Source organism: Lutra lutra, chromosome 3, assembly GCF_902655055.1.
Source record: "Lutra lutra chromosome 3, mLutLut1.2, whole genome shotgun sequence".
NCBI lineage: Eukaryota > Metazoa > Chordata > Mammalia > Carnivora > Mustelidae > Lutra > Lutra lutra.
In genome coordinates this window covers 112,308,162-112,334,116 of record NC_062280.1, presented here as the reverse complement: position 1 = coordinate 112,334,116, position 25,955 = coordinate 112,308,162, and the positions used below count along the sequence as shown (strand labels likewise).

General features: G+C 57.2%; 1 protein-coding gene and 1 long non-coding RNA gene across 23 annotated transcripts in view; one reads left to right on the top strand and one right to left on the bottom strand.

Moving 5' to 3' along the window:
- Positions 1-25,955, top strand: part of BIN1 (bridging integrator 1) — a 55,486-nt gene that overhangs the window by 22,792 nt on the left and 6,739 nt on the right. For 5 of the 22 annotated variants that reach the window (XM_047722686.1, XM_047722689.1, XM_047722690.1 and 2 more), the window contains exons 2-13: positions 4,249-4,329; positions 10,656-10,710; positions 10,968-11,062; positions 11,417-11,512; positions 12,373-12,480; positions 13,293-13,385; positions 17,461-17,546; positions 17,748-17,823; positions 19,082-19,164; positions 20,552-20,596; positions 22,199-22,346; positions 23,637-23,765. In XM_047722686.1, coding sequence (XP_047578642.1) covers positions 4,249-4,329; positions 10,656-10,710; positions 10,968-11,062; positions 11,417-11,512; positions 12,373-12,480; positions 13,293-13,385; positions 17,461-17,546; positions 17,748-17,823; positions 19,082-19,164; positions 20,552-20,596; positions 22,199-22,346; positions 23,637-23,765 — 1,095 coding nt within the window. The remainder of the gene's footprint in view (positions 1-4,248; positions 4,330-10,655; positions 10,711-10,967; positions 11,063-11,416; positions 11,513-12,372; positions 12,481-13,292; positions 13,386-17,460; positions 17,547-17,747; positions 17,824-19,081; positions 19,165-20,551; positions 20,597-22,198; positions 22,347-23,636; positions 23,766-25,955) is intronic. The other 17 variants (XM_047722693.1, XM_047722700.1, XM_047722704.1 and 14 more) reach the window with 7 other exon arrangements.
- LOC125096064 (uncharacterized) lies at positions 760-24,161 on the bottom strand. The gene is made up of 3 exons (XR_007126046.1): positions 24,033-24,161; positions 2,419-2,429; positions 760-770 (listed from the first exon to the last, which is right to left on the bottom strand). It is a non-coding gene; the product is annotated as an uncharacterized LOC125096064 (long non-coding RNA).

Here is a 25,955-nt window from a genome sequence, read left to right as displayed (position 1 = left end):
GCTGGGGTGAGGACGTGCTGAGAAGAGGTGGCCCTGATGAGGCTTTCTGGACTGCTGGCCGTTGGGCTGCTGAACCATCTCTACGTCCCCGCCCTGGGCTAACACCGAGGTGTGGCAGGGCCTGTGCACCTGTCCTCTGTCCCATAATCAGAAAGGCTCCCCTTTTATTTTATTGCAAAGGCAGACATAGTGTGAAAACGTGTGACATAGTGTGTGACAAGTGTGAAATTGTGACACCAGAGTGTCTGGGGCTCTCCCCCTACATAACCCTCGGCAGGCAGTGGAAATCCTGCCTCTCTGCCTCCAGGCCTTCCTGCCCACCGACTCCTGCTCATCCCTTGTAACCACCTTAGTTGTCCCGCATTCCCTGAGCCCCTGGGAGCAGGCCCCTCTGGACACCCAGAGTCCCCCTGCTGCTCTCAGTGGTCTGCGTGTGAGCTTGGCACAAAAGCCAAGAGGCCCCACTAACCGCGTGCTGAATGGATAGAGCTCTGATGCTGCTGAGGCCCACGGCCACCGTTGGGAGGGGACTGGCCGTGGTCATGGTCTGGGGCTCGCCAGCAGCTGATCAGAAAGGCCTCTTACCGAGTGGCTGGGCCGTGGTAGGAGTTCCAGTTACAGCGGTTGGAAAAAATGGAAGCTGGTAGCGGGAGTTTGTGGGATTTTACTGGACCGAGTTTTGTCCTGGTCTCTCTTCCGAGGCAGGCATGTCCAGCTTGTTTTTAGCCAGTCCAGCAGCGCCTTGAGGTCGGGGACCCAGGCTGCGTGTCCTTCCTTCTGTCATCTGTTAAATGGGGGTGGGTGCAGTGAGGATTAATGAGGCCAAGGCCAGCATGCACTCACGGGGCGTTTTCTCAAGCCTTGGCCACAGAGGTTAAGCTGTTAGCCTGAGGTCGTGCAGAGTGGGGAGCCGGGCCACCTTCCTGTGCCGATAACTCCCCTGCACCCTGGCTCTTCAGGCCTGGGACCCCCTGGCGCTGGCACATGTCACCCTAGACCAGACCTCAGACTGATGGAAGTGCCCCCTCTAACCCTAGTTCTAAGGGTGACCTTCAGCTTTCTGTCCGTGTGTCAGGCTGAGTACTTTACACAGCCTTCCCTTTTGCATAAGAGGATACTTCGCCTGAGAGATGGGATGTTTTGTTCAAGGTCTTGACTCTGTCCTCAAAGCTCACGGCTTAGATTAGCCAGCAGCCACCAAGAGCAAGTTCTGTGTCTGCCCTGTCCCCAGCCCTCTGCAGGAGCTGGGGACATGGAAAGGACTGGACACTGTCCCTGACCTCAGACTCTTCATGGGCCGGGACACAGCCAGAGGCAGACACTTGGGCACATGGCACAGCAGTGAGGGGAGTAGGTCCCTGGCCCTAAGTGGTACAGGAAGTGTTGGGGAGAGAGGGGGCGGGGGCAGCTTCACGGAGGTGTCATCTGAGCCAAGTTTTGAAGGATGATAGGAGTTTGCTATCCATCTTGGAGGAAGGTTGGTGTCAGGCCTGGCCCCCCGTTGTGTGAAAGCAGCTCTGAAGGCCTGGTAAGAGACTGTGGTTACTCGAGTGTGCCACACACAGAGATATACTTTACAGACACAAGCCTTAAGGTAGGTGCTAATGTTCTCTTTATTTCCCAGACAATGCCCTTGAGGCTCAGTCCTTTTTGGCTCAATGCCCTTTTCTCAGTGGTCTTCTCACCGCCTGGCCTGCTTGCTGTGGCTGGTGTGAAGACCTGTCTGGTGCAAGACCTACATCCCGGCTGGGGAGCTGGGGCCAGGTGTGCATGTGTGTGTGAGGTTCTGGGGGCTTGGGGCCCTCAGGCGCTCTGGTGGCAGGACTAGGACTAGGGACCTTTGGCCGACTGAGTACATCTCCTCAGGGAGAAGAGAGATAGGGAGTGGACAGGGCCACCTTCCCAGTCCTCCTGTCTTGAGGGCCGATCTGGCCTTGACCCTGCTTCCTGGGAGCTTCATGCTCACTTCAGTGACCTCTTTTGACTTCTGGAAGTTCTTTCCCACCTGGTGTTCCATTTCTGACACCAAGGGGCTGGTGTCTGATGGGGGTGAGTCACCCACTGAAGCTCCGTGCAGAGAGGGCCAGGCGCTTCCACAGCTCCACCCCATTTCCATGGGACCATCTGTGTATGGTTGCCAAGGGGGAGGTGGCGGGAGCCCGTGGCTGGCGGGAAGTGCTGATTTTCTTGCTCATGGTTGTTTTGTTTTGCTTTTTGCCTCTCACCTCAGTGTCAGCCTTTGGCCTACAGCTGCACTTGCCCAATAAACTGTGTTGTGACCATTACAGCACAAAGTTGTTGGCGGGCTACTCTCCCATGCCTATTCCTACTCCTCCTGCTGCCCATATCCTCCTTCACCATCCTCTGTGGCTTCTGGTCACCTCAAGTTATTTGAAATTCCCTGGTAACATATCTTACATCTTTCTGGTCTCCCCGCCTTTGCTGTATGCTCTCTCCCTGCCATCTGAGCAGCTGCCACTTCCCTCAGGAAGCCTTCTCTGATTGTCCAGGCTATATGGCTATCCACCCAGGCTCCTGCAGTGCCACATGCTGCCCTCTCTCTGGCTGGATCCATGTCTGATTAGCATCTGCTCCCACAGCAGAGGTGCCCATGGCTGTGCACAGAGCAGGCGCTTGGTGATGTGCTAAATGTACACGCCAAGAGAAGGTCTGAGAGCCGATGGGCCTGGCTGTGGCCCCCAAGCCTGCTGGAGATGGTGCAGCATGGCAGCCTGGGCCATCCTACAGCCAGTCAGGGCTGGGAAGGGTCCAGGCTCTGTTCTGGGACAGAGTATCCCTTGGTACAGGTCGCCGTTTTCCCCTCCGCCTGCCACCCCCACCCACTGCCACCTTTCCTTCTCTCCCTTTCTTTCTTCTTTCTTTTTTTTAAAGGATTTTATTTATTTATTTGAGAAAGAGAGAAAGTGAACATCGGGGAGGGGTGTAGGGAGAGGGAGAAGCAGACTTCCTACTGAGCGGGGAGCTGGGTGCCAGGCTGGATCCCAGGACCCTGGGATCAAGACCTGAGCTGAAGGCAGACACTTAACTGACTGAGCCGCCCAGGCTCTCTTCTCCTTCTTTTTGGGCTTTGGCCACTGCCTTTGCTGAGCATCTCAGTGTTGTCCTTCTTCTTCCTGTGGAGGTGCTGTGAGTGGGGGTCTCTGTCTCCCTTTTGGTCTCTGCTGCCCTCTCTTCCTGCAAACCCGCCCCATCTCTGCCTCAGCTTCCCCTTTCTGCAGCCTTTCTGTCCTCTTTCTCTTTCCCTGCCCTCTCCTCCCCTGTTGCCCTTACCCCTTCTTCCCTCCACCCCTCTATCTCTCTCATGATACTTCCTCTCAGGCTCCTGATCCAGCTCCTTCTTTTTCTAGGTCTTTCCCCCTTTTCTGGTCTTGGGTCTCTCTTCCTCTACCCAGCTCTCTCCCCACATCTGCCCTCCCTTCCTGCTCTCTCCACACAGCTGAGAAAGCACAGTTGTGACTCATCAGAAGAGTCTACCTCTGAGATGTCTAGTTGGGAGTAGAGCTGGTGGCTGTGAGCTGTATGTGTGTGTGCATGTGTGTGTGAATGTAGGTGTGTTAGTGTGAGTGTGAGTGTGAGTACCACGAGTGGGCCCAGGATGGCCTGCTGGGTTGTACAGAAGGGAGCAGGGTGGCTAGAGCAGGTCACATCTGAAAATCTAGTCAGATTGTGAGCTGGCTCCTAGTGATACAAACAGCCTGACCCCTGGCCACCCCTCGCTGCCCTCCGTGTCCTGGGGTGGCTACCTCCCAGCTCAGGGCTGCTCTGCTCCTTCCTCTGGTATTCAAGAGTCTTGGGACCAGGAAATGGAATCATGTGGGGAGATGTGGCTGCCCTTACCTGGCCCTTCTTTTGCTCAATCACTTTTTAGCCACCAGGATTGGGTGGAACCCCCAGGGTTGCAGTGAGAGATAGCAAGGAGTGGTACCTGACCCCTCAAGCTGTCTTTAAGGGTGTCCCCCTCCTGGTTTTAGTCATTCCAGCAAGCCTGACCTAAGCTCCTCTTCTTGGCCGATAGAGGATGAGGAGGTCTCAAGACTTGATGGACTGAGTGGCTTTTGGGGATCACAGCAGCCACGAGACCTTCTGATGGTCCGAGTGCCCTGGGCTGTGTGATGCTGGCTGTGGGCCTCCAGGACGTTGGCTGGGGTGGGAAGCCATCTGTGGTGTTGGTGATTGGGCGCTTTTGGTTTGGCCACCCTCTGACTCTTTCTCCTGCTGCCTTGGCAGGTCCTCCAGAAACTGGGAAAGGCGGATGAGACAAAGGATGAGCAGTTTGAACAGTGTGTCCAGAATTTCAACAAGCAGCTGGTGAGTGTGGGTGACCTTTTGCCTTTGGGATCTTTTGCCTTAGCTTGTGCAAAGTAGAAGTGAGGCTGCCAGGTAAAAAATGTCAAGAGCTGAGTTTGTGGAGTGAGAGAGCTGGGAGAAGGATCCAGTGTGGGCTGGCAAGGTCATGGAAGACTTCCTGGAAGAGGGAATACTGGCTTAGGGTGTGGACCAAGGGAAATAGGAGGGAGGGTTGAGGGGTATGCTGTAGGTCTTTGATAAGGCATATGGGGTGGATTGGTGGGAGGGTGGGAGGGTTTGGGTTGGAGTAGACAGTAGATTTTGGCCAAACTCTGGAAAACCTCGAATGTCAAGGCAAGTGGGAGCTAAAGAAGCTTCTTGTGAGGAGAGTGGCATTTACAGAATTTACTGTGGGAGCAGAGCAGACAGGATCTGATTGGAGCACTTGCTGAGCATGGCCTCTGGATGCCTCCCAGCAGCCCTGTAAGGTATCTAGTATCATCATTCCCCTTTTATAGATGAAGCAGAGAAGTTGGGTAATTTGCCCAGAGCCATCCTGCTTTGGGAGTGGATATAGAGCCATATTTGTTTGGTTCCAAAGACTGCAATGGCCCCTTACCAGCTCCTTTAGATAGTTAAGAGACCAGTGACAGGAGGGGCTGAATCAGGTGGGCAGCCTGGGGGCGGTGGTTAGATACCAGGGAGGATTTCCTGACTGAAGGACCCTGAATACCTTAATGGGGATGCCCCTGAAAACTTTTCCCTCACATACATCTACTAAGTCTAAAATTAGCCACTCCCCCCCCACCGCCATGACACTGAGATCAAGACCTGAGCTGAGATCAAGAGTCAGATGCTTAACTAGCTGGGCCACTCAGGTGCCCCTAGAATTAGCCACTTCTGTGGCTGTATCTGAAGATATAGAAGAGGGGAATGAGATGACCCCTGTGATTCTGCCCTCTCTGGGAAGGACCTGGTGGCAGGAAGTGAGGGAGAGCTGGGCCATGGCCCTGTGGCTTCTGCAGGCCAGCCCTCAGTGAGTAACAGATGGGGATGGAGGCAAGCAGGGGCCACAAGGAATGGGCATGGGGGGGGGTGCGGTCATCGTCTAAGCTGTGCTAGGAAAGGGGCCAAATAGACCCAGATTTGGGGCTGGGAAGGACCAGGTTCTCCCTGCTCCTTGTTCATGCCCGAGGCCTCTGAAAGCACTGGAATGGAACCTGGGAGACCCTTCTTTGGAGAACTTTGACAGTCCACTCACTGGCCAGGAGGTGGGAGCTGAGAAGCATGCTGGAAGAGAGTGGGGGGCATGCTAGGAAAGGGCCAGAGGGCATGCTGGGAGAGGGCTGGGGAGTATGCTGGGAGAGAGTGGGGGGCATGCTGGCAGGGGGCTAGGAGGGGTATGCTGGGAGACGGGGTGGGGGGGTATGCTAGGAGAGGCCCCAGGGGGTATGCTGGGAGAGAGTAGGGGGCAAGCTGGGTGAGAGTGATGGGCATGCTGGGAGACAGTAGGGGGCAAGCTGGGAGAGGCCCTGGGGGTATGCTGGGAGAGAGTAGAGGGCAAGCTGGGTGAGAGTGAGGAGCATGCTAGGAGATAGTAAGGGGTAAGCTGGTAGAGTGCCGGGTTTGGGCAGATACCTGATGGAAGAGAGGGGTTTGGAGAGCCGCTGGGACAGTCTCCAGGGCCAAGCCCACCCTTGCCTGCCAGTGGAGCTCACTGAAAGTCTCTTTAGGGCAGGGATGGGAGCCCTCAAGGCTGCTTGTCCCCCAGGCCACAAATGGGAGGGGTTTCAAGGCCCAGGTATGTGCCATGTCAGAACCATCTATGGGCCCTGTGCCCTTGGGTGTCCTGCTCCTTGGGCTTCGGTTTTGTTACCTGCAAAATGGAGGCTTGGACAAGCAAAGCCTGATGTCTTTGCTTCTGGTTCTTTCTGCTGAAAGCCCCTGTAGGGCTTTCAGGTAGGTCCCTTGCTCAGCTGGCTTCCTCAGGCTGTGTGGGATGCTCTGAAAGTCCTTTAGGGAATCACTGTTTCTAGATCCCTATTGTGGACGAGGTACTGCTTGTGTGTCACAGACCCGAACCTTGTGTTCTTGAGGCGGGTGCTGATACTCTCTTCATAGAGTAGGCGCTTGAAGCTCAGCGGGGTTAAGCGACTCTTCCAAGGACACACAACACATGGTGTCCAGATCTGTCCACTCTCAGTTTCCCTCTCTGGAGCTGAGTCCCGGTACTGAGGACGACTGGCTGGGCGGGGGAGAGAGATTGGAGCAGCTCCTGATCTGGGTCGGGGGTGATGGGGCTGCCTCATCAGCTGGACTGTTTTGCGGAAGGTGAGCATGCACGCGTCTGGGAGCTGAGGTTCCACGCCGTCTGGCCCCAGTGCAGGAACTAGAACATTACTCCCTGCTTTCGTCCCTCAGAGTCACCCCCGCTGGGCTCTGGCTCTGGATGAGGAGTCACTCTGATTCTGGGCAGAGCCACCAGGGAGTGAGGCCAGCACTTAAGACAAGTCAGTGCTGGTGGCCCCCCGGAGGTGGACACGTAGTGGTCACTTGAGCTGGGGCTCTGTCTGCCTTCAGGTTGGGTGGGGTGGCTGGCTTTTCAGGGGCCAAGTAAGAGGGGGTAGATTTGAGATCTCATTTGAGACTTGGGGTAACATTCTCTTGGGGGGTTAAGGCAGCCACGTGATTCTGGATTTGATGGGTGTGTGGGCGAGGCTGGGCCCCCAGGCTTGGGAGACCCTGGGGAAGATGGGGTGGATATTGAGCATGGGAAGTCTGCAAGCTGAGTGTTCTCCTGCTCTTTTATTTGTGAAGACCACATACAGCGTCCTAGTTGGGGACTGGGATGGCAGGGAATATGGCCTTTAAGGAAGCAAATCTGCTACCCCTTCCTATAGGTCCCTAGGTGAGGCCATAGGTCGCTGGCTCTCACGAGAGGCAGGTTTCATAGCCCTTCCTGGGTGTACTCAGCACCAGTCCTGGCACTTCTGCCCTCTGTCCCTGCACAGAGAAACAGAGCTTGGCCCACTCAGAGGGATGGCTCCCGGGAAGGCCTGAGTAGGACCTGAGCTGGGGGGCTGTGGAGGGGAGGGGAGTGGATCAGGCTCTTTCTCCTGGGACCACCTGTAGCTTGCACGCAGGGGCTCATTATTGCTGTTGGCTTGTCTGTTGCCGAGGTGGGGCCAGTTGGGATTCCTTCTTCTTCTCAGGGCCCACTGTGGTTGAAGGGGGGATCCCGGGCTATTGTGTGAAGATCCTCTGGGACTGACTGCGAGGGCACAAGTCAGCTGGAGCCAGAGGGAGTCCTGCAGGAGGGATGTCCTTTCCCCCTAGGCTCACTGGGAAGATGAGGGCTTGGGTCTTAAGACCACTGGTGGGGGCTGGTGTCAAGGGAGGCAGGGGAGCACCCTTTGAAGGGAGGTATAGCAGGGATGTGGGGTGTGGGCCAAGTCACCCCCGTGGAGCTACGCTAGGTGTTGGTACTAGGTTGTGGTGTCCTTCCAGACTCCAAGTCCAGAGGCAGGAGAGCAGGCTGAAGGGATCGTGCTCCAGAATTTTATTGCTCCCTCAGCTGCTCTGCAAGGAGTATGTTAAAGCCCCAGGGACCTCCAGAGAGCTGTTTCTCAGGTGCCCTATGTGGGGAGGCCAAGGGAGCCAGTTTGGGAGCAAACACACAGGTTCTGCATTGGCCTGCTGGGCGCTGCCCTGCAGGAGGCAGCTGCCTGGGGGAGGGCTGGGCCTCATCCTGGGCACTGACTGTGGAGTGTGGCTGAGGGGCCCAGCTGCAGCTGGCACATGCGAGGCAGAGCTCCGGGGGTGGCCCCTTGCACATCTGTGCCCAGTGTGCCTGATCACAGCATGGCCTTGTTTGGGAAGCACAAGGGGCCCTGGTACGGCCTGAGGCCCCGGGCAAGCACAGCAGCCCGTCCCTGGGGAGACCCCTTCCTCGGGGTGCAGAGGAGACAGGCTCTCGCAGGATGATGAGGAGGGGAGGGAGATGATGGTAGCTTGGCAGGAAGAGAAACCGAGTCTGTAAGATTCTGTGGCATCAGATGAATGCAATAGCCTCGAGTCAGAAGCAAGTTTGAATCCTCATCTCCGTGCCTGAAGCATCAAGAGTGGGATGGGCCCTTCCCCATTCCTGGTCTCACGGGGCCCACATCTGAGCCTTGATGGAATTCCAGAGAGGTTTCAATGCTGTGGACTGGCCCTTGTTTCTTCCTTTATCTTTAATCAGCAGGCCGCAAGCTTTGAAGTTCCTCAGAATTCCGTGTGGCTAGGGTTCTAGAGGCTAGTCTGTGGTCTGTGGGGATTGATGGAATTTTGGAGAGGGTTTTTTTTTCCCTTTCCACCACCCCTTGTTTCCCCCCCCGCATTGACACCCCCCCCCCCCCCCCCCGCCACATTGAACATCTTATGTGCCGCCCTGGAACCGTCCCTGCACGAAACCTCTCTGTCTTCTGGAAGCCTTCATCATAATAAGCAGGCCGCTGCCTGTGGGGCCTGAGTGCCCAGGCTGTGGGGTTACTCACTGGTTCTACTAGTCTGCCGCTGCCTGTGGGGCCTGAGTGCCCAGGCTGTGGGGTTACTCACTGGTTCTACTAGTCTGCATAGCACCGGGCAGGTCAACGAACCTCTCAGCTCCCTCAGTGGTCAGGCAGGGACAATGATGCTACGGAGACGAGTACAGGGCAAGAGCCAGCCCCACTGGACCACTGCTGTGTGACACTCTGAGGACACCAGGAGAGGAAGAGCAGGATCTGCCTATGAGGAGGGAGAGCCTGTTTCCAGGGGGTGGGGAGGCAGGTGCAGGAGAGGTTTGAGGGTGCCTAGGGTGTGCCCAGAAGGCTGGTTATGCCCCTGCTTACCATGGAGACCACCTTTCACCTCCTGTAGAGGCGCCACAGGCCAGGAGGGGGACTGTGGCATCTTGCTTGGTCTGTGTCTGCCTAGTGCTCTACCAGGGCACGGGGTTTGCTGAGATGTGAGAGCCTCAGGCAGGGACACTCCAGGAGGGTGCTCTTCCCCTGCAGAAGCCAGCCTCTGGCCCTGCTGTCCTTGGCCCTCCAGAAGCCCTCTCTCCTCCTGTCCCCCCACTGCCCCATATCACCATCCTCAGCATAAGGTCCATCTCCAGCAGCGGGCCTTCAAGCCTAGGGGCCTGGCCTGGCTCACTTGTGCTGTTCTTCCTGAGCATGCATCAGCCTGTGGTCTGCCAGGCAGGGGTCATTCATCCGAGCTAACAGAGGAAGAGACTGAGGCTCAGAGAGGTTTGGTCACTTGCTTAGGACTACATGTCCAGTGACAGCCAGAGTTGGGTGGGGCTTCATAACCTCAAAGCCAGTGTGCTCTCTCCCCCTTTGTACATGACTTCTGGAAGCTCCAGCATCTCACTCTTGGTGCTCCCATACCTCACCTGTTGGCTCAGCCTGTTCACCCCCTCTCTCACCTGGGGCTCAGTTTTGCTGTTCCTGCCTTGTGTGGAATTGATAATCCAGAGGAAGTGGAGGCTTTGCCTACGGGTGTGTCGTCTCTGCTTGTCCTGCTGTCTCGGCAAGTGTCTGGGGCTGCCTCCCCAGCTCAGGGCCTTCCCTGGCTGGCCCAGTCCCCTGGCCAGTCTTTTCCTCTTACATCCCATATCCTCCCTTGGCTGGGCCAGTGTCCTGAGAGTCATGGGCATGACCCCCACCCCCCACTTCTGTGCAGCCTGGCTAAGCCATTCCCTTCCACCTTCTAGAGTCTACCTCCAGGGCCATCCTCCGTCCCTGGCATGAGGCAGTGGGAGCCTGCTGGCCTAAGCTTTTGGGGCAAGGTGTTGGGTGTTCCACTCCCCTGTTCTGTGCTCATTGGTCCCCCGGTCCGTGGTTGTCTGAGGGCACGCCTGGGACATACGCCAGTCCCACTATACATGCGTGCTGTGTCATTTGTATCATTTAGGCTGTGCCTTATTTGGGGTGGCGGGGTCTCCACTTTCCTGCCTTCCTTACAGGACTGAGAAGATTGTCCGGAAGAGATAGGTGCTGCCAAACCAGGAGGAATATCCCATGGCGCTCAGGGCTCCAGGGCAGGGGTGGGGATGAGGAGCATGGGATGCTCCGTACGCATTTGCATCCAGAGAGGAAGGAGCTGCCGTGCTCCGAGGGGTGCTCTGGGCCAGGTCGTGCCCAGGAACTATTGCACAGGTCTTGTCTTCTCCAGTCCTGCCGGTGCCCCGATGAGGACAGCTGATCTGGGGTGGCCATCAGGTGCAGCCTGCGTTTCTCCACATGGGAGTGTAGGAAGAACAGGGTCAGGCACAGCGTGTGCCCCAGGCCCTCACCCTGGCCTTATCTTTCTCTTTGCAGACTGAGGGCACTCGACTGCAGAAGGATCTCCGGACCTACCTGGCCTCAGTCAAGGGTAAGGGGCAGGAGAGGACCTGGTCTGAGTAGATGGGCTTCATGGGACACTGAGGGGCCTTTGCCACATGAAGCTGATGGGGGCAGAGCTGGGATGGGGACCAGGGTTTGTGGTGAAGGGGTAAGCGCTGGCAGTGGGGACCCACATACCTCCTGGGCCTTTGGAATTGGGGGCAAGGGCGACCCTCCGTGTCCCGCCCCTGCCCCCGTCTTCATCCCCCATGGCCCTGGCTGCAGCATGGCCCTTCTGCCCCACAGCCATGCACGAGGCCTCCAAGAAACTGAATGAATGTCTGCAGGAGGTGTACGAGCCCGACTGGCCTGGCAGGGATGAAGCCAACAAGATAGCTGAGGTGAGTGTGAGGCAGGTGACCTGCGTCCTTCCCAGAGGGCCCGCTGGTTTCCGCCCCAGACCCGTCCCGCCCTGCCTTATGCTTGGGGACAAGCCCTTCTGGTCTTCGGGCATTCACATGCTGTGTGCCCTTGGGCAAATCACCTCCCCTCCCCGACCCTCCCAGCTCGGGGCTTATCTCTTCCTTACTGTGGCCATGGAAGAGGCTATTGGGCAGGAGTTATTACCCCCATTTTACCTGAGGTTCTGAGAAGCTTCTGGCCTGTGAACCCCAGGTCTCTGGGAGGAGAGAGCGGGGGACTGGGCATGGCCCAGCTCCCCTGGCCATATTCTTATGAGCCCTCACCTCCTTCAGAACAATGACCTCCTCTGGTTGGATTACCACCAGAAGCTGGTGGACCAGGCGCTGCTGACCATGGACACATACCTGGGCCAGTTCCCTGACATCAAGGTGAGAGGCACCCTTTGTAGGTCTCTCCTGCTCTGGTCCGGTAGCCTGTGCAGGGGAGGCAGGTGCTGAGGTGACCCTCTCCTGAAGGCGGGCACCTCTCTCACCAGGCAATTCCTTCCCTCTGAGGCCAGCCCACCGGCCCCCAGACCTGGGCCTTTCTGAGCTGAGGCCTTTGGGTCTCCAGACTATGGGAAGAGACCCCATGATGCACGTGTATCTGTTTGACCGTGTCACTGTGGAGCAACTATAAGGTTGTAGGAAGTATATAAGGGGAGGTGAGGCCTGAGCACGGGTGCCTAATAGGTGCCCTCCGCTGTGGCCGTTGGGCCCTGGGTGCTGCAGACGTGGAAGCAGAGGTGTTGAGGCCATTTGGTGGTTGTTGTGCTAGACCTCATCCCCTGGGGGTTGGCCCCCATGGCACCCAACGCAGATGCCTTGGGCTCCTCAAGATGCCTTATGGGGAGGGCAGGAGGGAGGCAGTGGTGCTAGCCTGGGAGTAGAGAAGCCTGGGGTCCGGCGGGGAGGAGGCTTGTTGACACATTATGGCTGGTGGGTACTGGCAAAAGTGTCTGGATATTGAAGACAGTGGTTTGACCTCTGGATAAGGACGGACCCCCAAGGTCATAGGCTGCCTTGAAGGGGTGAGCTCTTTGCCTCCAGAAATGTTGGAGCAAGTGAGTCAAGCATGCATTAGATGCGCTTTTGAGCCTGGGGTCGATTGCCCTGCGCCTTTCGGCTTCATCCAGTTCCCAGTGCCCACAGCCCAGTTTCTCTGAGCCCAGCCTGGGTCAGCATCCCAGCGTGGGTGCCAGGCCCTGTTCAGCAACCCTCCCCCCACCCAACCGCCGTCTGTCCTCCAGTCACGCATTGCCAAGCGAGGGCGGAAGCTGGTGGACTATGACAGTGCCCGGCACCATTACGAGTCCCTCCAAACCGCCAAAAAGAAGGATGAAGCCAAAATTGCCAAGGTAAGGGCTGGAGGGCGGGGCTGGGGGAGAGTCAGAGGGGGGGGTACCCAGGTACCCTGGAGGGGCCTTCTTCCTGGGCCGTGTTCACCTCACGCCTTTGCACTATTGGGTCTCACTGCTCCCCTGGGGCAGGAATCACCAACCCCACTCACAGATGGGTTTACAGCTGGTGACTAGTCCCAGGTAGTGAGCGGGGTAGGGGATGCTGCTGGGCCCACGGCAGGTGAGGGAAAAGCACTTGTGGGCACCTGGGAGAGGGCCCACCCTGCCCATCCTGTGGTGCTTGCCCTGGGCCCTGGGCCCTCTGCCCTGCTCTGAAGCCACTTTCCAGGATGAGAACAGGCCTGGCTTGGGTTTCACTGGAGCGGCCCCTCCCGACCTGGCGTGCTCTGAGTGGAATTCTGTCATGGGAGCCGACGTGACCCTGTCTCCGCTGGAACAAGCCTGAGGGCACAGGGCTTGAGCTGGTCACACTGTCCACAAGTGAGGGGCTGAGGGTAGATCCCCCTCCCCAGTTCATCCTGGGGAAGGAACAAGCTTGCTGAGCACCTGCTAACGATTCTCACATTTTGCTTTGCAGTTGGAGTTCACCCCTTTTTCTGCCCCTTCCCCAAGGCTCCCCTTAATTCTTTTAGCCTCAAGGGATCTTACCTGCTGGGGGGCTGGACCCCTGGAGGGATGGCCGGCTTGTCTGTCACTGCATTTGGGACGTTTGGACTTGGTGTTTAATATCTGTGTCTCTGTTTCTCTCTCCCCATCTCCCTCCTGTTTCTCCACTCTCCTTTGCCTTGACCTCCCCTCCCCACCCCCAGCCTGTCTCGCTGCTTGAGAAAGCTGCCCCCCAGTGGTGCCAAGGCAAACTGCAGGCTCATCTCGTAGCTCAAACTAACCTGCTCCGAAATCAGGTGACACTGGCTTCTAACCTTGCACGTGCTGGCGCCTTCTGGTCTGTTGTCCTGTCCTTGGCGCTGGGCACCTGTCTTGCGCTGCCCAGGGCGGGGGAGGGCTCAGTCACTCTCCTGGGTTGGGGGGCAGGGCCGTTTTCAAATGCCTCTGCTTAGAGAGCGCCTGATTTTTTTTTTAATATTTTATTTATTTATTTGACAGACAGAGATCACAAGTAGGCAGAGAGGCAGGCAGAGAGAGAGGAGGAAACAGGCTCCCTGCTGAGCAGAGAGCCTGATGCGGGGCTCGATCCCAGGAGCCTGAGATCATGACCTGAGCCAAAAAGAGTGCCTGATTTAGATGAGACTTGAGGTCAAATGTGGCGGGGGAGGTGCTGAGAGAGGCTTGGGGCTCTGGTTAACCTGGGTTGGGCCCCAGTCTATTGCTTCGTGCCCAGGTCTCTGGTATTCCTGGGACTCTGTGAAATCCTAGACTCTGGGAACACAGGAAAGCCTCTGAGCCATTTGTCCTTTCTGAGGTCTCCTGTCCTGACATGTATGGTCCTTCGAGCCTCATAAAAGCTGGAAGGCTATCCAGAATTTACCAAAGAGACAAATCTGTCCAGAGAGGCAAAATCCCCAGCTCAAAGGGACCCTTGGGACCTGTGGACCCTCATGATGCTCCTGGATGGGGAGCCCTGGCAGGGCTCTTCAAGTGTGGCTGGGATGCTGAGACCGGGGGCCTAAATGGTCTGCCCGTTAGGAGTTCCATGAAGGGCAAACTATGCACCACAGTGGTTCTGGTGGGCTTCTTGGAGGAGGGTCTTTGTACAAAACTCCTGACTGGTCCTAATACTCTGACAGTACTTCACTCTTCTCAGCCCTCTGTCCTTGGGATGGGTTGGGGTCTGGGTGAGCTCCGTGTGTCCGAGGACCACTATATACACCCTGGGAGAGGTTGCATCATGGTTTCCTCTCCAGCGAAACTGACAGGACTCCAGCACCCCTTCATGGTCCTGAGGTGGGGATGGGCCACGTAGCCCTGACCCACAAGGTTGGGTTTCTCTTTGGGCAGCTGCCCCATGTTTTCTGGGCCATCTCCTGATTTCATCATCTTCAACCCACATGTGTTGAATGCCTGTGATGTGAAGAGCTCTGGGCTCAGCATGGGATCACGGCCCAATTTCTTACCTGACTTGCTGCCTGATTTCTTTTAGGCCAAAGTTATGGGCTGACTTTGGAGTTGGTGACAGTCCCACCCTGAGGCTGGGGTAACCTGGATCTCCACAGTCTGGGGGAGATGGTCCATGGGAAGTGGAGAAGAGTTGGGGCTGGAGCACCAGCCTGACCTGTAGAGTTCAGGACATCTGGCTGGAGGGAGAAGGGGCCACTGACCCAGTGCCAGGGTGTCTGCATAATTTTCTCTGAAATGGGTTTCGTGGGAGACCAGGTGAAAATTTTTGTTGTCCCTGAGAAACAGGGACAGTAGGGGCTTGGGGGTAGTGCCTATGGTTTGATTTTGGGCTCCTGAGATGGGTGTGGATGGGGGATCCTACTGGGAGGGCCCCACACCCCTACCTCAGGGGAGCCACTAGGGAGGCTAACACACATGATCTCATTTTTGGATGTTGGACTGCAGATGTTTGGCCTTTCGGCCAAATTGGCTTTCCCATTTGGACCCAATTTTTATTTGAGCATATCCTCTTTCTGCCCCCACCCTGCCTTATGCCTGGCTGGAAGCAGGGCAGCCTTCCGAGTTCTCATGGGCAGCTGGCTGGCTGTGAGCCGGGGCACTGGGGTCCTGAGACTGTCCTGCTGGTTAAATTGACTTTGGGGAGGGAGTGTGACCTGATGAAGCTGTGCTCTCTCAAGCTGACCAGCACCACATACCCTGTTGGCTCATCTTGAGCTGCTCTCCACACTGGCCACAGTCCCCTCAAACCTGCCTGCAGGACCCTGGTGCCCTGCAGCCTGGTCAGTGGCCTGTTGGGGCTGCTCCATGTGTCCATCTGCATCTAGTTGAGCCATTGCGGCTGCAAAGCCTCCCCAACAATGGACAGCTCTCCCCCCACTTCCTGCCACCCCAAGTGCTTCTGAAACAGCCCGAATATGAGGAATGGGACCCAAAGGGAATAAAAGACAGAGGCCCTGATTTCCAGGAACACTAAAATAGAGGCACCCTGTTCTTTGCAGCATCACTGGGTGTGTGAATAGGGCTTGGGCTACCCACGTGGGCTGCTGTGCCACTGTCGTCATCATTGTCATGGATGTTCATCCGAGGCGTTATGGCCAGCATTTGGGGAGGTGGCTGAATCCCCATGTTGAGGTGGTCTCTGGGGGTACGGGAGCCAGACCAAGGCAGGTTCCTGGGGAACATGGGCCTTGAGCCAGACCCTTGGCAGCTAGGTCGGAGGGGTGTGTGACAGCGCCGGCACTGGTTACCCCTATGGGAGTCACTAGTTCTAGGGGTTGTAGACTCATGTTAGTGGCCTCCACTCAGGTACCAGGATGCCCCGTGGGGTAAGGCGGGGAAGGCCCTCGATCTGATCCTCTGTGGGAGCTGCACCAGGCATGCATGTTCAAACAGACATTTCTTTTCTTTCTTATTTTCCCCCCCTCCTCTACCTTTAATTTTTTTTTTAAAAGATTTTATTTATTTATTTGACAGAGAGAGATCACAAGTAGACGGAGAGGCAGGCAGAGAGAGAGAGAGAGAGAGAGAGAGGGAAGCAGGCTCCCTGCTGAGCAGAGAGCCCGATGCGGGACTCGATCCCAGGACCCTGAGATTGTGACCTGAGCCGAAGGCAGCGGCTTAACCCCCTGAGCCACCCAGGCGCCCCTACCTTTAATTTTTAAATTAGATTTTAAAAAGTTAGGCGTGGAGCTTATGTTCCTTCTAGCAAGTTCTGATAACCTGAAGGTAATTGTAGTCAGGAGGAAGGTGGCCTCTCTCTCCTCCAGCCCCCACCCATGTCACTGAGGCTGGGCTGACTGGGGCTGGTGCCTGAAGCTGGATGGGACAGCTGGGTGGGCCGTGGAAATCGTGTCCTTTGTGGCAGTTTGGCGTTCTGGCCAGTTGGCTTGCCTTTGCCAGAAGGCCTGAGAATGTAAGGCTGCTGGCGGGAAGTGTTCTCTGGGGCGGGGCCTGCCACGTTCCTGGGTTGTGACTCAGACCCTGAATCCAAGTCACCCCCCCTGAGTCACTGTTTCCAGCAGCCCCTTCCAAATGAGCTAGCAGAGCTCCTTCTCTGCCCAGGGTCTGTGACTCACCCCTACCCTTCCCTCAGCTTCAGCCAGCTGCCTTATTCCCTACAGTCTTTGGCTGTGGGATGGGGCCTTAGCGCCACCTGATGGTGGGCATGAGCAGGCCCAGAGGGCACTGGGCCTGCCCCGGGAAGGGTGAAGGCTTTGGGGGTGAGCACAGGCATCCTGCCCAGCAGCCTAGCTCCCTCCTCCCCTGGCCCTGCCCTCTCTCCCATCTTTCCCCTGCCTTTCCTGGATGTGCCTGAGCTGCTGCCTCTGGTCTCCAGCTGGTGGGGACAGATCACAGAGGAGAGAGGAGTAGGGATAGGAAATACTGCTGCCACATCCTACTTGGAGGTGGCTGAGGCAGAGTAGGACCTGCTTTGAGAAAGGGACACTCAGGCAGGGACAGCAAGGGCAAGGCCAAGGGAGCTGGGCAGCAGGTTGATGCTTAGCCTGAGAGGGGTTACAGGTAAGTGGGCAGAATCCCTGCTGGGCTTGATCTGGGGTCTGCCTCTGCCTCCTTCCTGGGCCCCAGGCCCTGGGCCCCTTGTCTTGAGCTTTCTTGGAGTGCCCTGTTCACTTCTCATCTCTCTCCTGGCCCACGTGGGGCTAATGGGCTGCTCTCCTTTCCCCTTCCTGGAGCAGACCTGGAGGCAGGTGTCCTGAGAGGGGAGCATGGGGAATCCCCTTGAGTGTCCTCATCTGGTTTAACCCCATCTTGCCCAGAGCCCTGGTCCTAATGTGTTGGGTGGGAGGTTAAGGGGAGCAGGTCTTGGGGGTGGGCTTGGCCTGGCCTGGGCTGGCTGGGACTGAGGCCCAGCAGAGGGGAATGACCAGTCCCGCCCCTCAGGCAGAGGAGGAGCTCATCAAAGCCCAGAAAGTGTTTGAGGAGATGAACGTGGATCTGCAGGAAGAGCTGCCATCCCTGTGGAACAGGTAAGTCCCAGGAGGTCGTGGGGCTGAGCCTTGGCCTCCCTCCTGAGGCTTCAGGCGGTATCTTCCTGTGTTTGTCCACTGGGCCCCATGCCTTCCCATGGTTTAGGTCTCTGGGGAGGGTGGAGGTGTGGCTCTCCTGGGCTGTCTGCACTGATCTGTGTGTTCACTTCGCCCTTTTGCTTCCCTTCCTCCCTCCCGCAGCCGTGTAGGTTTCTATGTGAACACGTTTCAGAGCATTGCGGGCCTGGAGGAGAACTTCCACAAGGAGATGAGTAAGGTAGGTCCTGGTGACCCCTGTACACTTCAGGCCTTGGGCTGTGCTCTGGTGCCAAGGGCCAGGGGCAGGGGCATACAAGGGGCCGGTCAAGTGCCCTCTTTCCGGCTGGGGCTTGGTGCATACTGGTGACCACAGCGCCACCTCTGGGCCCTGGTGCCACTTAGCCCTGCCCTCCAGGAGCTCTCCATTCTGAGTGTCCAGGCCCAGCTGGAGTGCTGGAGAGGCTGTGAGCAGGACCCCTAGGCCCAGCCCCTGTCTCCTTCCAGTCCCCAGTCCAATCCTCCTGCCTGGACAGAGCCAGCCCCTCTCCAGCTGTCAATGTTGACCCAGTGAGCTCAGAGACAGAGAATGGTGGCACCCTCTCCCAGTTCATAGGCGAATAATAAAGTATTGGAATTTTCTCAAATTTTCTCTCATCTTTTTTAAGACATTGAAACATATCTGTTTTATCTGCCAGAATCTGGTATAAGAAGGGGTGTGATTAGCTTAAATTCTTATGTTGTGCTATGTTCATTTTAACTTAACTGGCAATTAAACTTGCAAAGCAGAGTTGGAGAAACCCAGTGTTGGCAGCCCTTCCCTCTATGCTGTCAGCAGGTCTGACTCTGTCTCTTGGCCCCAGAGGAACAAAGTGATGGTCGTGGATTCCAGGCCCAGGGCGGGAGGAGGAAAAGCAGCTTGGGGCCTATCCTGAGTCACCACCCTGACCATGGTTTCCTGCCTTTTAGGTCTTCCCTTTTTTTCCCTTCCTCCCTTTAAAGATTTGAGACAACTTATGAAAAATTAAAACAAACAAACAAACAGAAAAAGGCATTTGAGGAAAGGAAACCTCTTATCTTGCCTGTGCTTTTGGTGAAATCTCTGGCAGTCATAATGTGGCCTGGAAACATCTTGGCAAAATGACCTTAACAGTTAGAATCTGAAGTTAGTTTTCAAAAACAATTAAAAACATTTAAAAACAGTACATGCTGTGTGAGGCATTTTAGGAAATTTCTCTGAGTCGAAAGAAAAGACAGTCCTCCGAAACAGTAACGATTTCTCAATGGAGCCCATTTCCTCCATTTTCCCCTTTGGTTTTCTGGGTCTGGTGTGCGTTTCCCAGTTCCGACTGATAGAGTAAGGAAAGCTTATTCCTGGTCAGGGACAGGGGTGCCAGGAAGGGGCCAGGGTGTGGGAGAAGCAGGGATGTGACTGGGGACAGTGGGACTGTTTGGTGGCCCCAGAGGCACTGCCCACCTGCCTGCTGTTTCTCCTGCAGCTCAACGAGAGCCTCAACGATGTGCTGGTCAGCCTGGAGAAGCAGCACGGGAGCAACACCTTCACAGTCAAGGCCCAGCCCAGGTGTGTGACATGTACTGCGGTCCGGCTGCAGATGGCTGGGGGGAGGTGTGGTCCTGGGTGGCTCATTCCTGCCAGACCAGGGCTAGGCTTGCATGCCACGTCCCTCCGGTGTGTCCCACTGGGAAAGAGCACTCCTGGGCAGTCTGTGTATGCCCTGAGCCTGGGCCTGCCTCTCCCATTGGTGGAGTCGGAGTAGCCAGGGACGCTGTGCGGCTCTGGAGGGGAGGCCCAGGAACTAAATGATTCAGTGCTGGTGCAGAGCCACCTGGGAGGTGAGCCTTCCTCCTAGAGCTGGGAGGCAGTGCAACCTTTCCCCTCTCCTGCTCCTGGGAAAGGGCGAGTCCCTGGAGAGTGGCATTCTGCATACCCACAAAAGCATCCTTGTTGCTGTCTTTAGCCCGGCCCGCCTCTCAGGGCCCCTCCAGCGTCCAGGAGATTCCTGCTTCCTGAGGGGAAGCCATGAGGGAGGGGGGACGTTCCTTGCCCTCTGGCTGCGGCTCAGGGGAAACAGTAGCGAGTCTGGGGTTTCCCTTCCTTTCTGGCTTGCACCTGTGGCAGCACAGTGTGGCGAGCATGGACGAACCTCGCTGTCCTGTCTGTAAAACTGGTGAATATATCTGTGCCTGAGGTCGCTGGGAGATCCCCCAGGACTGAGAAGGTAGTGGGTGTTGCTGCTCTCTTCTCCCTGAAAATAAGACTGGACATGTGTGACTGAGGGGGGCTGAGGCCAAGGACTGCATCCGGGCCAGGAGGGGGTGGGGATAAAGGCCAGAAGGCCATTTCCCAGGTCCCTGCGCTGCTCCCGCCTGGCCTCTGGGTAACGGTGGGAGGGTCAGGATGGGTGAGGAGGGTGGCGAGCAGCAGCTGGCCTGGGCGGCTGGATCCATGCTTCCTGTGGGAGAAGGCTGCTCTGAGCTGAGGGGGGCATGGGGAACTTTGAGAACCTCCTTGACCACGGTGGCTCATTTTGTGCCTGGTTGCCTCCTCTCACAGCCCCCACACCGGCCAGTGGCCCTCCCACCCCACCCCTCCCTCCTGGCACTGTGGGCCCCCAGAGCCCCTGTGTGGTGAACCACAGGAATGAGTGGGTGGCTGGTAGTCTCCCCCAGCTCATCATGCTCTATTTTGGGGCTGCTCCTTTTGCTCATTTTTTCAGCTCCGTCCCAGGGCACCTGGAAGCAGGCCGAGGCCAGGGACCGGGCGATGGGGTTCTGAGGGCAAGGTCAGGCCCTCTTCATGGTCTTTGAGTATTAGGGGAGGCTTGGCTCTGTGGCACTCCTCTGAGCACAGGGGTTGCTGATGAGGGAAGGGAACAGGCCAGCCAGCCTTGAATCAGGCATGATTCATGCCCGAAATGAAGGCCTCCGCATCCCGTCCGTTCCCACAGAAAGAAAACTAAACTGCTCTCCCGGCTGCTCAGAAAGAAGAACAGGTACCAGCACCGAGTGCTGCCTTGTGGGGGTGTCCGAGGCCAGCACCCCGGCCATCCGGCCCCGTGCATGCGCCTAGAGCCCTTCTCGGAGGGTACCACTAACCCCTAACCTGTCCTCCTGTGTGCGGTGCTATGGGTGGGACTGCTGGTGGGAGGGGGCCGGCAGGGCGGCAGGCTGCGCTGTGTCCTCTGTGTGTTGTGGGGGCAGAGGGCTTGGGGGCTGTTGGGTGGGAGCAAGGGGGGCACATGGCCAGAGCTCAGCTGAGTCTATTCCTCTCTGTACCACAGTGTGTCCACCAGGCTGTGGCCCAGACCAGGAGGTTAATGAGGGAATGTAGCCAGAAAGGAGGCCTGGTGAGCCTCTGGGGAAGGGCTCTGGTAGCAGGTGGGGTTTTTAAAAATTGTGTGTGTGTGTGTGTGTGTGTGTGTGTGTACTGTGTTACTATACATGCTCTAAGGAGGCAAATACATTCCCATGAAACACAAATTGACTAGAGATGAGGCAAGACCATGATGTCCCTCACACCTGTCACCTGTCCCATCATCTGACCCCCTGCTCCCTAGGTGATGTGGTCGCTAGCTCTTTGTAGCCTTCCAGAGCTGCCCTGTACGATATTCGCCTCAAGAGGCTGGTGAGCACTTGAAATGTGGCCAGGGCCACTGAGCGCTGAACTGTTAATTTCACTTAATTTGAATATGAATTCAAACGGCTGTCTGTGGCCAGTGGCTCTTCTTCATCAGGGCCGGTCTAGAGCTTCCTAATGCAAGGACAAATACACGTTTTTATTTTCTGCCCCCTCGCACCCGAGTGGCTGGTGACGCACACCGTTTGCCCTTGTTTTCTGTTCTATACTGAACCATATGGCTGGGAGACCTCCCCTTCTCATCCCCAGCAGCCACTCTGGCTGTGCCTCTGGTTGGCTTCTTCTGTTTTCCCCCAAAGGGCCTGGGCAGACAAAGGTGTGGAGATGCCGGTGTGGGTGCGGAGTGGGTGGGCAGTGTGGACCCTGGGAACGGGGCAGTGGTTGGTGTCCTGGTGTGAGTGGGTGGACAGGCAGGGAGGCCAGCCGAGGCCTTGGGGAGCTGGCTGAGGAGTGGGGCCCAGGCTGGGCACTGGGGCTGCTGCGTGACGTGTGGGATGAGACTCATTTGCCTCTAGGATGTTTGGCTTTCTTGTGCTGTGGAGCAGGGCTCCCTGGTGGAGCCTGGCAGCGGCCTGTGGGGTGGCTTCCCTGGGGACTGAAGACCTCCAGCTTGGAGTTCCGCCTGGGGCTGTCACTGTCTCTGAGGCAGGCCCTGTGCCCACACCCCTTCATTTCTCCCCACTCTGATACACGTGCACATGCATTTCTCCCATGCAAGCATGGGGACATACACTCATGCACACATGGACATTATATTTTCACAGCAAATCTATGTGGACACACATACCCCCTCCTTTTCACACATTGGTGGACACACATGCCCACATGGACACATGTTTTCACACAAGGATTCCTGGGGTACACATCCCAACCCATGCACACCTATGGATTCCTACATTGCCTCTTGTAAGCGGTGACCTCCCTCCATCAGCCTTCCTCTCTGGTCTTACCTCCACAGTGACAACGCCCCTGCAAAAGGGAACAAGAGCCCTTCGCCTCCGCCAGATGGCTCTCCGGCAGCCACCCCAGAGATCAGAGTCAACCACGAGCCTGAGCCGCCTAGCTCGGCCACAGCCGGGGCATCCCTCCCCAAGTCCCCATCTCAGGTAGGCACCCTGTCCCCTCCTCCCCCTCCTCGTCTTCCTTCTGCATTCCCGGTGTCCCCCTCCTTCCCAGTCTTCCATCCCCAACACTGGCCTGGGTTCTCCTCAGTGAGGGTGCCCTGCCTTCTCTCAGGAGCACCTGTGACTGTGTCTCTTCCTCTACCCCCCCAGCATCCTCTCCTTCCCTTTCTCCCTAACCCTTGGGGCTGCTGACTTCCTCCTCCTCCTTTCCTTATGGGCTCCCAAGGCCCTCAGCCCCAGGGCACCAAGATCTGTAGAAGTGGCTGCTTTCCCTCCTCCTTACCTTCCTTCTCTCTAGGTGTGGGGCCATGCAGGGTCAGCAGGAATGGGCTCAGTGAGGGGAGTGTGCGATAGCTAAAGGGACTTGCCATGAGCTTCCAGAAGGCCCCCACCCAGCCTAACCTGGCCCCTACCCCTGCCAGTTTCTCCAGGTTTCAGTCATGTCCCCAGGAGCTGGCCAGCAGCTCTGTTTGAGCTGTCAGCCTTCTCCTACCATCAGTTCCTGGCAGCAGCCCTCTTGGTGGTGGGCCATCGCCTGCCCTGCAGCTGATTAGGATAACCACGTTAAGAGTGTGACAAGAGCCCACACTTGAATAGCACTTGCTCTGGGCCTGACACTGTGCCAGTGCGTTCTACATTTTCATCCATTCAATCCTCATAACCACTCTGTGAGGCCCAGCAGCTCAACATCTGAGGAAACCGAGGCTTGGGGGGGTTTCCTTACCTGCCTGAGGTCCCCCACTGCCAGGCGCTGGCTCCCGCTCTGCCACAGGGGACAGGCGAGCCAAAGCTCCTTGGGCGGGAGGTGCAAGGAGGGTCCAGGGAGGGTGGAGAGCCCAGGCTGGGAAGGAGGCTTCTTATCTACTCCTCTCTACAGTGTCTCACCCAGCTGGGTGTCAGCCTAGTTTTTTTTTTTCCAGTGGCCGCTAGGCAGCCTGCACGCTCTCCCTTTTCTCTCCTTTCCTTTCTATCCTCTCCCTGTCTTTCTCTTTTTACTTCCTCCCCCCTCGGTCCCCTCCTCTCCTCCTCTCACTCTGTACATTGTTTCTGGACCTCTTGCCTCAATCTCCCTCCGGGGGTGGTCCTGTAATTCTGGTGTCTGTGCCTAGGGCAGCAGTGATTCCTCTGGTTTCGTCTCCTTCAGTTGCCTGGGTGGGGCCACAGTCTGGGGTGTGACTAACTGTGGCTTTGTCTCTGTCTGTCTGTCTGCCCCGCCCTGCCCCCACGCTCCGCTGGGCCTCCCCGTGCGGCCCCTCACCCGCGGACCCACAGCTCCGGAAAGGGCCACCAGTCCCTCCGCCTCCCAAACACACCCCGTCCAAGGAGGTCAAGCAGGAGCAGATCCTCAGCCTGTTTGATGACACGTTTGTCCCTGAGATCAGCGTGACCACCCCCTCCCAGGTCAGCCGCGGCCACCGCGGCCCAGCTCTCTCTTGCTCTCTCGGGGTGTGCATGGCCATCTTCCTTCATCCCATGCCCTGCGCCTCTGCCTCAAGAGCCAGAATCTGGCCCTAGAGGTTGGCCCAGAGCCTCCCCCTTGCTCATTCATCCATCCCTCCATCCATCCTCCCTCATCCATCTCTGAGCATGTACTGTGGCCAGATACAGGGACACAGGTGGGTGGTTCTTGTGGAGCTGGTCAACTCAGTAGTGGCTTCATACCTCCACTGTTGCCATGGCCAAAGGGCAGAGCGGGAGGTGGGGGAGGACTCGGGCCATCAGGGAAGGCTTCCTGGAGCAGGTGACATTTGCCAGGTGGCTGTAAGCAGACTCATTGCTTTACCTAGAGAAAGCAGCATGTATGTAGGCCAGGAGGGGTACAGAAACTTCTGGGAGTTCAGTGTGTCTGCAGAGTGCTGCAGTGTGGCAGTAAGAAGAGGCAGCGAGAACACAGTTGGGAAGACCCTGGTATGTCTGGCCAAGGCACCTAGACTTTAGCTCCCAGAGCTGCTGACTGGCTTTGGAGTTGGGATGGTGCTTGGGCCATAGAGCAGGGCTGCTGCTCATAAGGTATGTCATGCCTGTCCCCAGAGGGACAGAAGGTCACTGTGGTGGCACGGGAGTGGGCTGCACATGTCAGATCAGCTCGCAGAGGCCACACTGGGCTCACCCCTCTGAGTCTTGTCTCTAGGCCTTACAGCCAAGGCCCTTCCCACTAGGGTCCTCACTTGTGGTGCAGGCTGGCTCATCCCAGGTTGTGGTCCCCTGCTCAGGAGCACTGCCATAGAGTTGCTCTGCCCAGGGCCTCTGTGCTCTGCACCCTGAAGGCTCCCTTGCCCAAGCTCAGATGCCTGGAGGGGAAGGGCAGGGCCAGAGAGTGTAAGTGTGGAGGGAGAGCCAGTTGACAACTGAGGACAGTGGTCTCTGCTCAGAGGAGCCTGGGGAGAGTGGGCCTTAAGCCCCAGCAGGAAGACTCCAAGTTAGGACTAGGAACTTTCAATACAGTGGGCAGGTGGGTGACACCCTGGCTCAGGGCCCTGGGAGGCAGGCGAACTCCCCTCTGAAGATGGTGGCCTGCACTGGTCCAGGGGTGCTCCTGAGCCGTGAGGAAACCTGGCGGCACAGCGTCTTGGGCAATGTGCTGCTGGAACGCCGGAGTAGGTCTTCACCCTGGCATTGTGCTTGGGGGAGACAGGAGGATGCAGAGCGCTAGTAAACACTCAGTGGGGAATGGCGCCAGCCACTTATCTACGCGAGCTTGTTGGGTTTTTATCTACACTCCGGGAGGGGGTTGTTGTCCCCATTTAACAGGTGAGGAACCCATGGGCCCGCCCTGGAGCCAGACTGCCTGCACAGAGTGTGTCGGCCTCTCTGTTCTCACGCTCACTGCATGCCTGCCTTGCTACCCTATCTGCCCACTCCAGGGAGCCAGATCTTTGTCCCGGGGGGAGGGGATGCATACACCGTGGGTGCTCTTGCCTGGGGCTGGGGTGGGCTGTTGGTGAGGCTGTGCTAACAGGGCTGCTCTGCAGGGCTCAAGTGAGTAGCCTGTGTCCCTACACCAAAGGACAGTTTCTGATCCTCCATGAGGGGGAAGCTGGCCAGCTGGGAGGTAGGGCAGGAGGATGTGGTCTGCCTTTGGCCTGGCGACCTTTTCCCCTTGGAGCATGAGAGGGCAGCTGTCTGGTCTTGATGGACTTCTGACAAGGGGCTGGTGCTGGGGCTACCTGGGGGAGGGAAATGCTGCTGCCATCAAGTGGGAGGCCACCTAAAACCATGCACTCATGGAGTCTTGAGCACTCTCTCGCTTAGAGAGGGCAGGGTTTGGGGGTCAGAGCAGTGACACCCCCTCCCCCCACCCGCCCCAGCCCTGGCTCATTAGATAAGGACCAGCCTAAGGAAAGTTAGTGGCTAGGGGTGAGCCTAGGGCAGAGGCTTGAAGATCGGGACCCATGTTGAGGAAGTGAGACCACTTGGCCTGGGCTCTCTGTCTGTGGCTTGGCCCAGAGTGGATGCCTTATCCTCCGAGCCATGGGACAGCTGGTACTTTGGGTTCTCAGAATTGAGAGTCTTGGGTCTCTCCTGGTAGGCCACAGCTTAGGTGTGAAGGTCTTTCTGGGGAGACCGTCTCCCTAGGACCAAAGCCTTGGG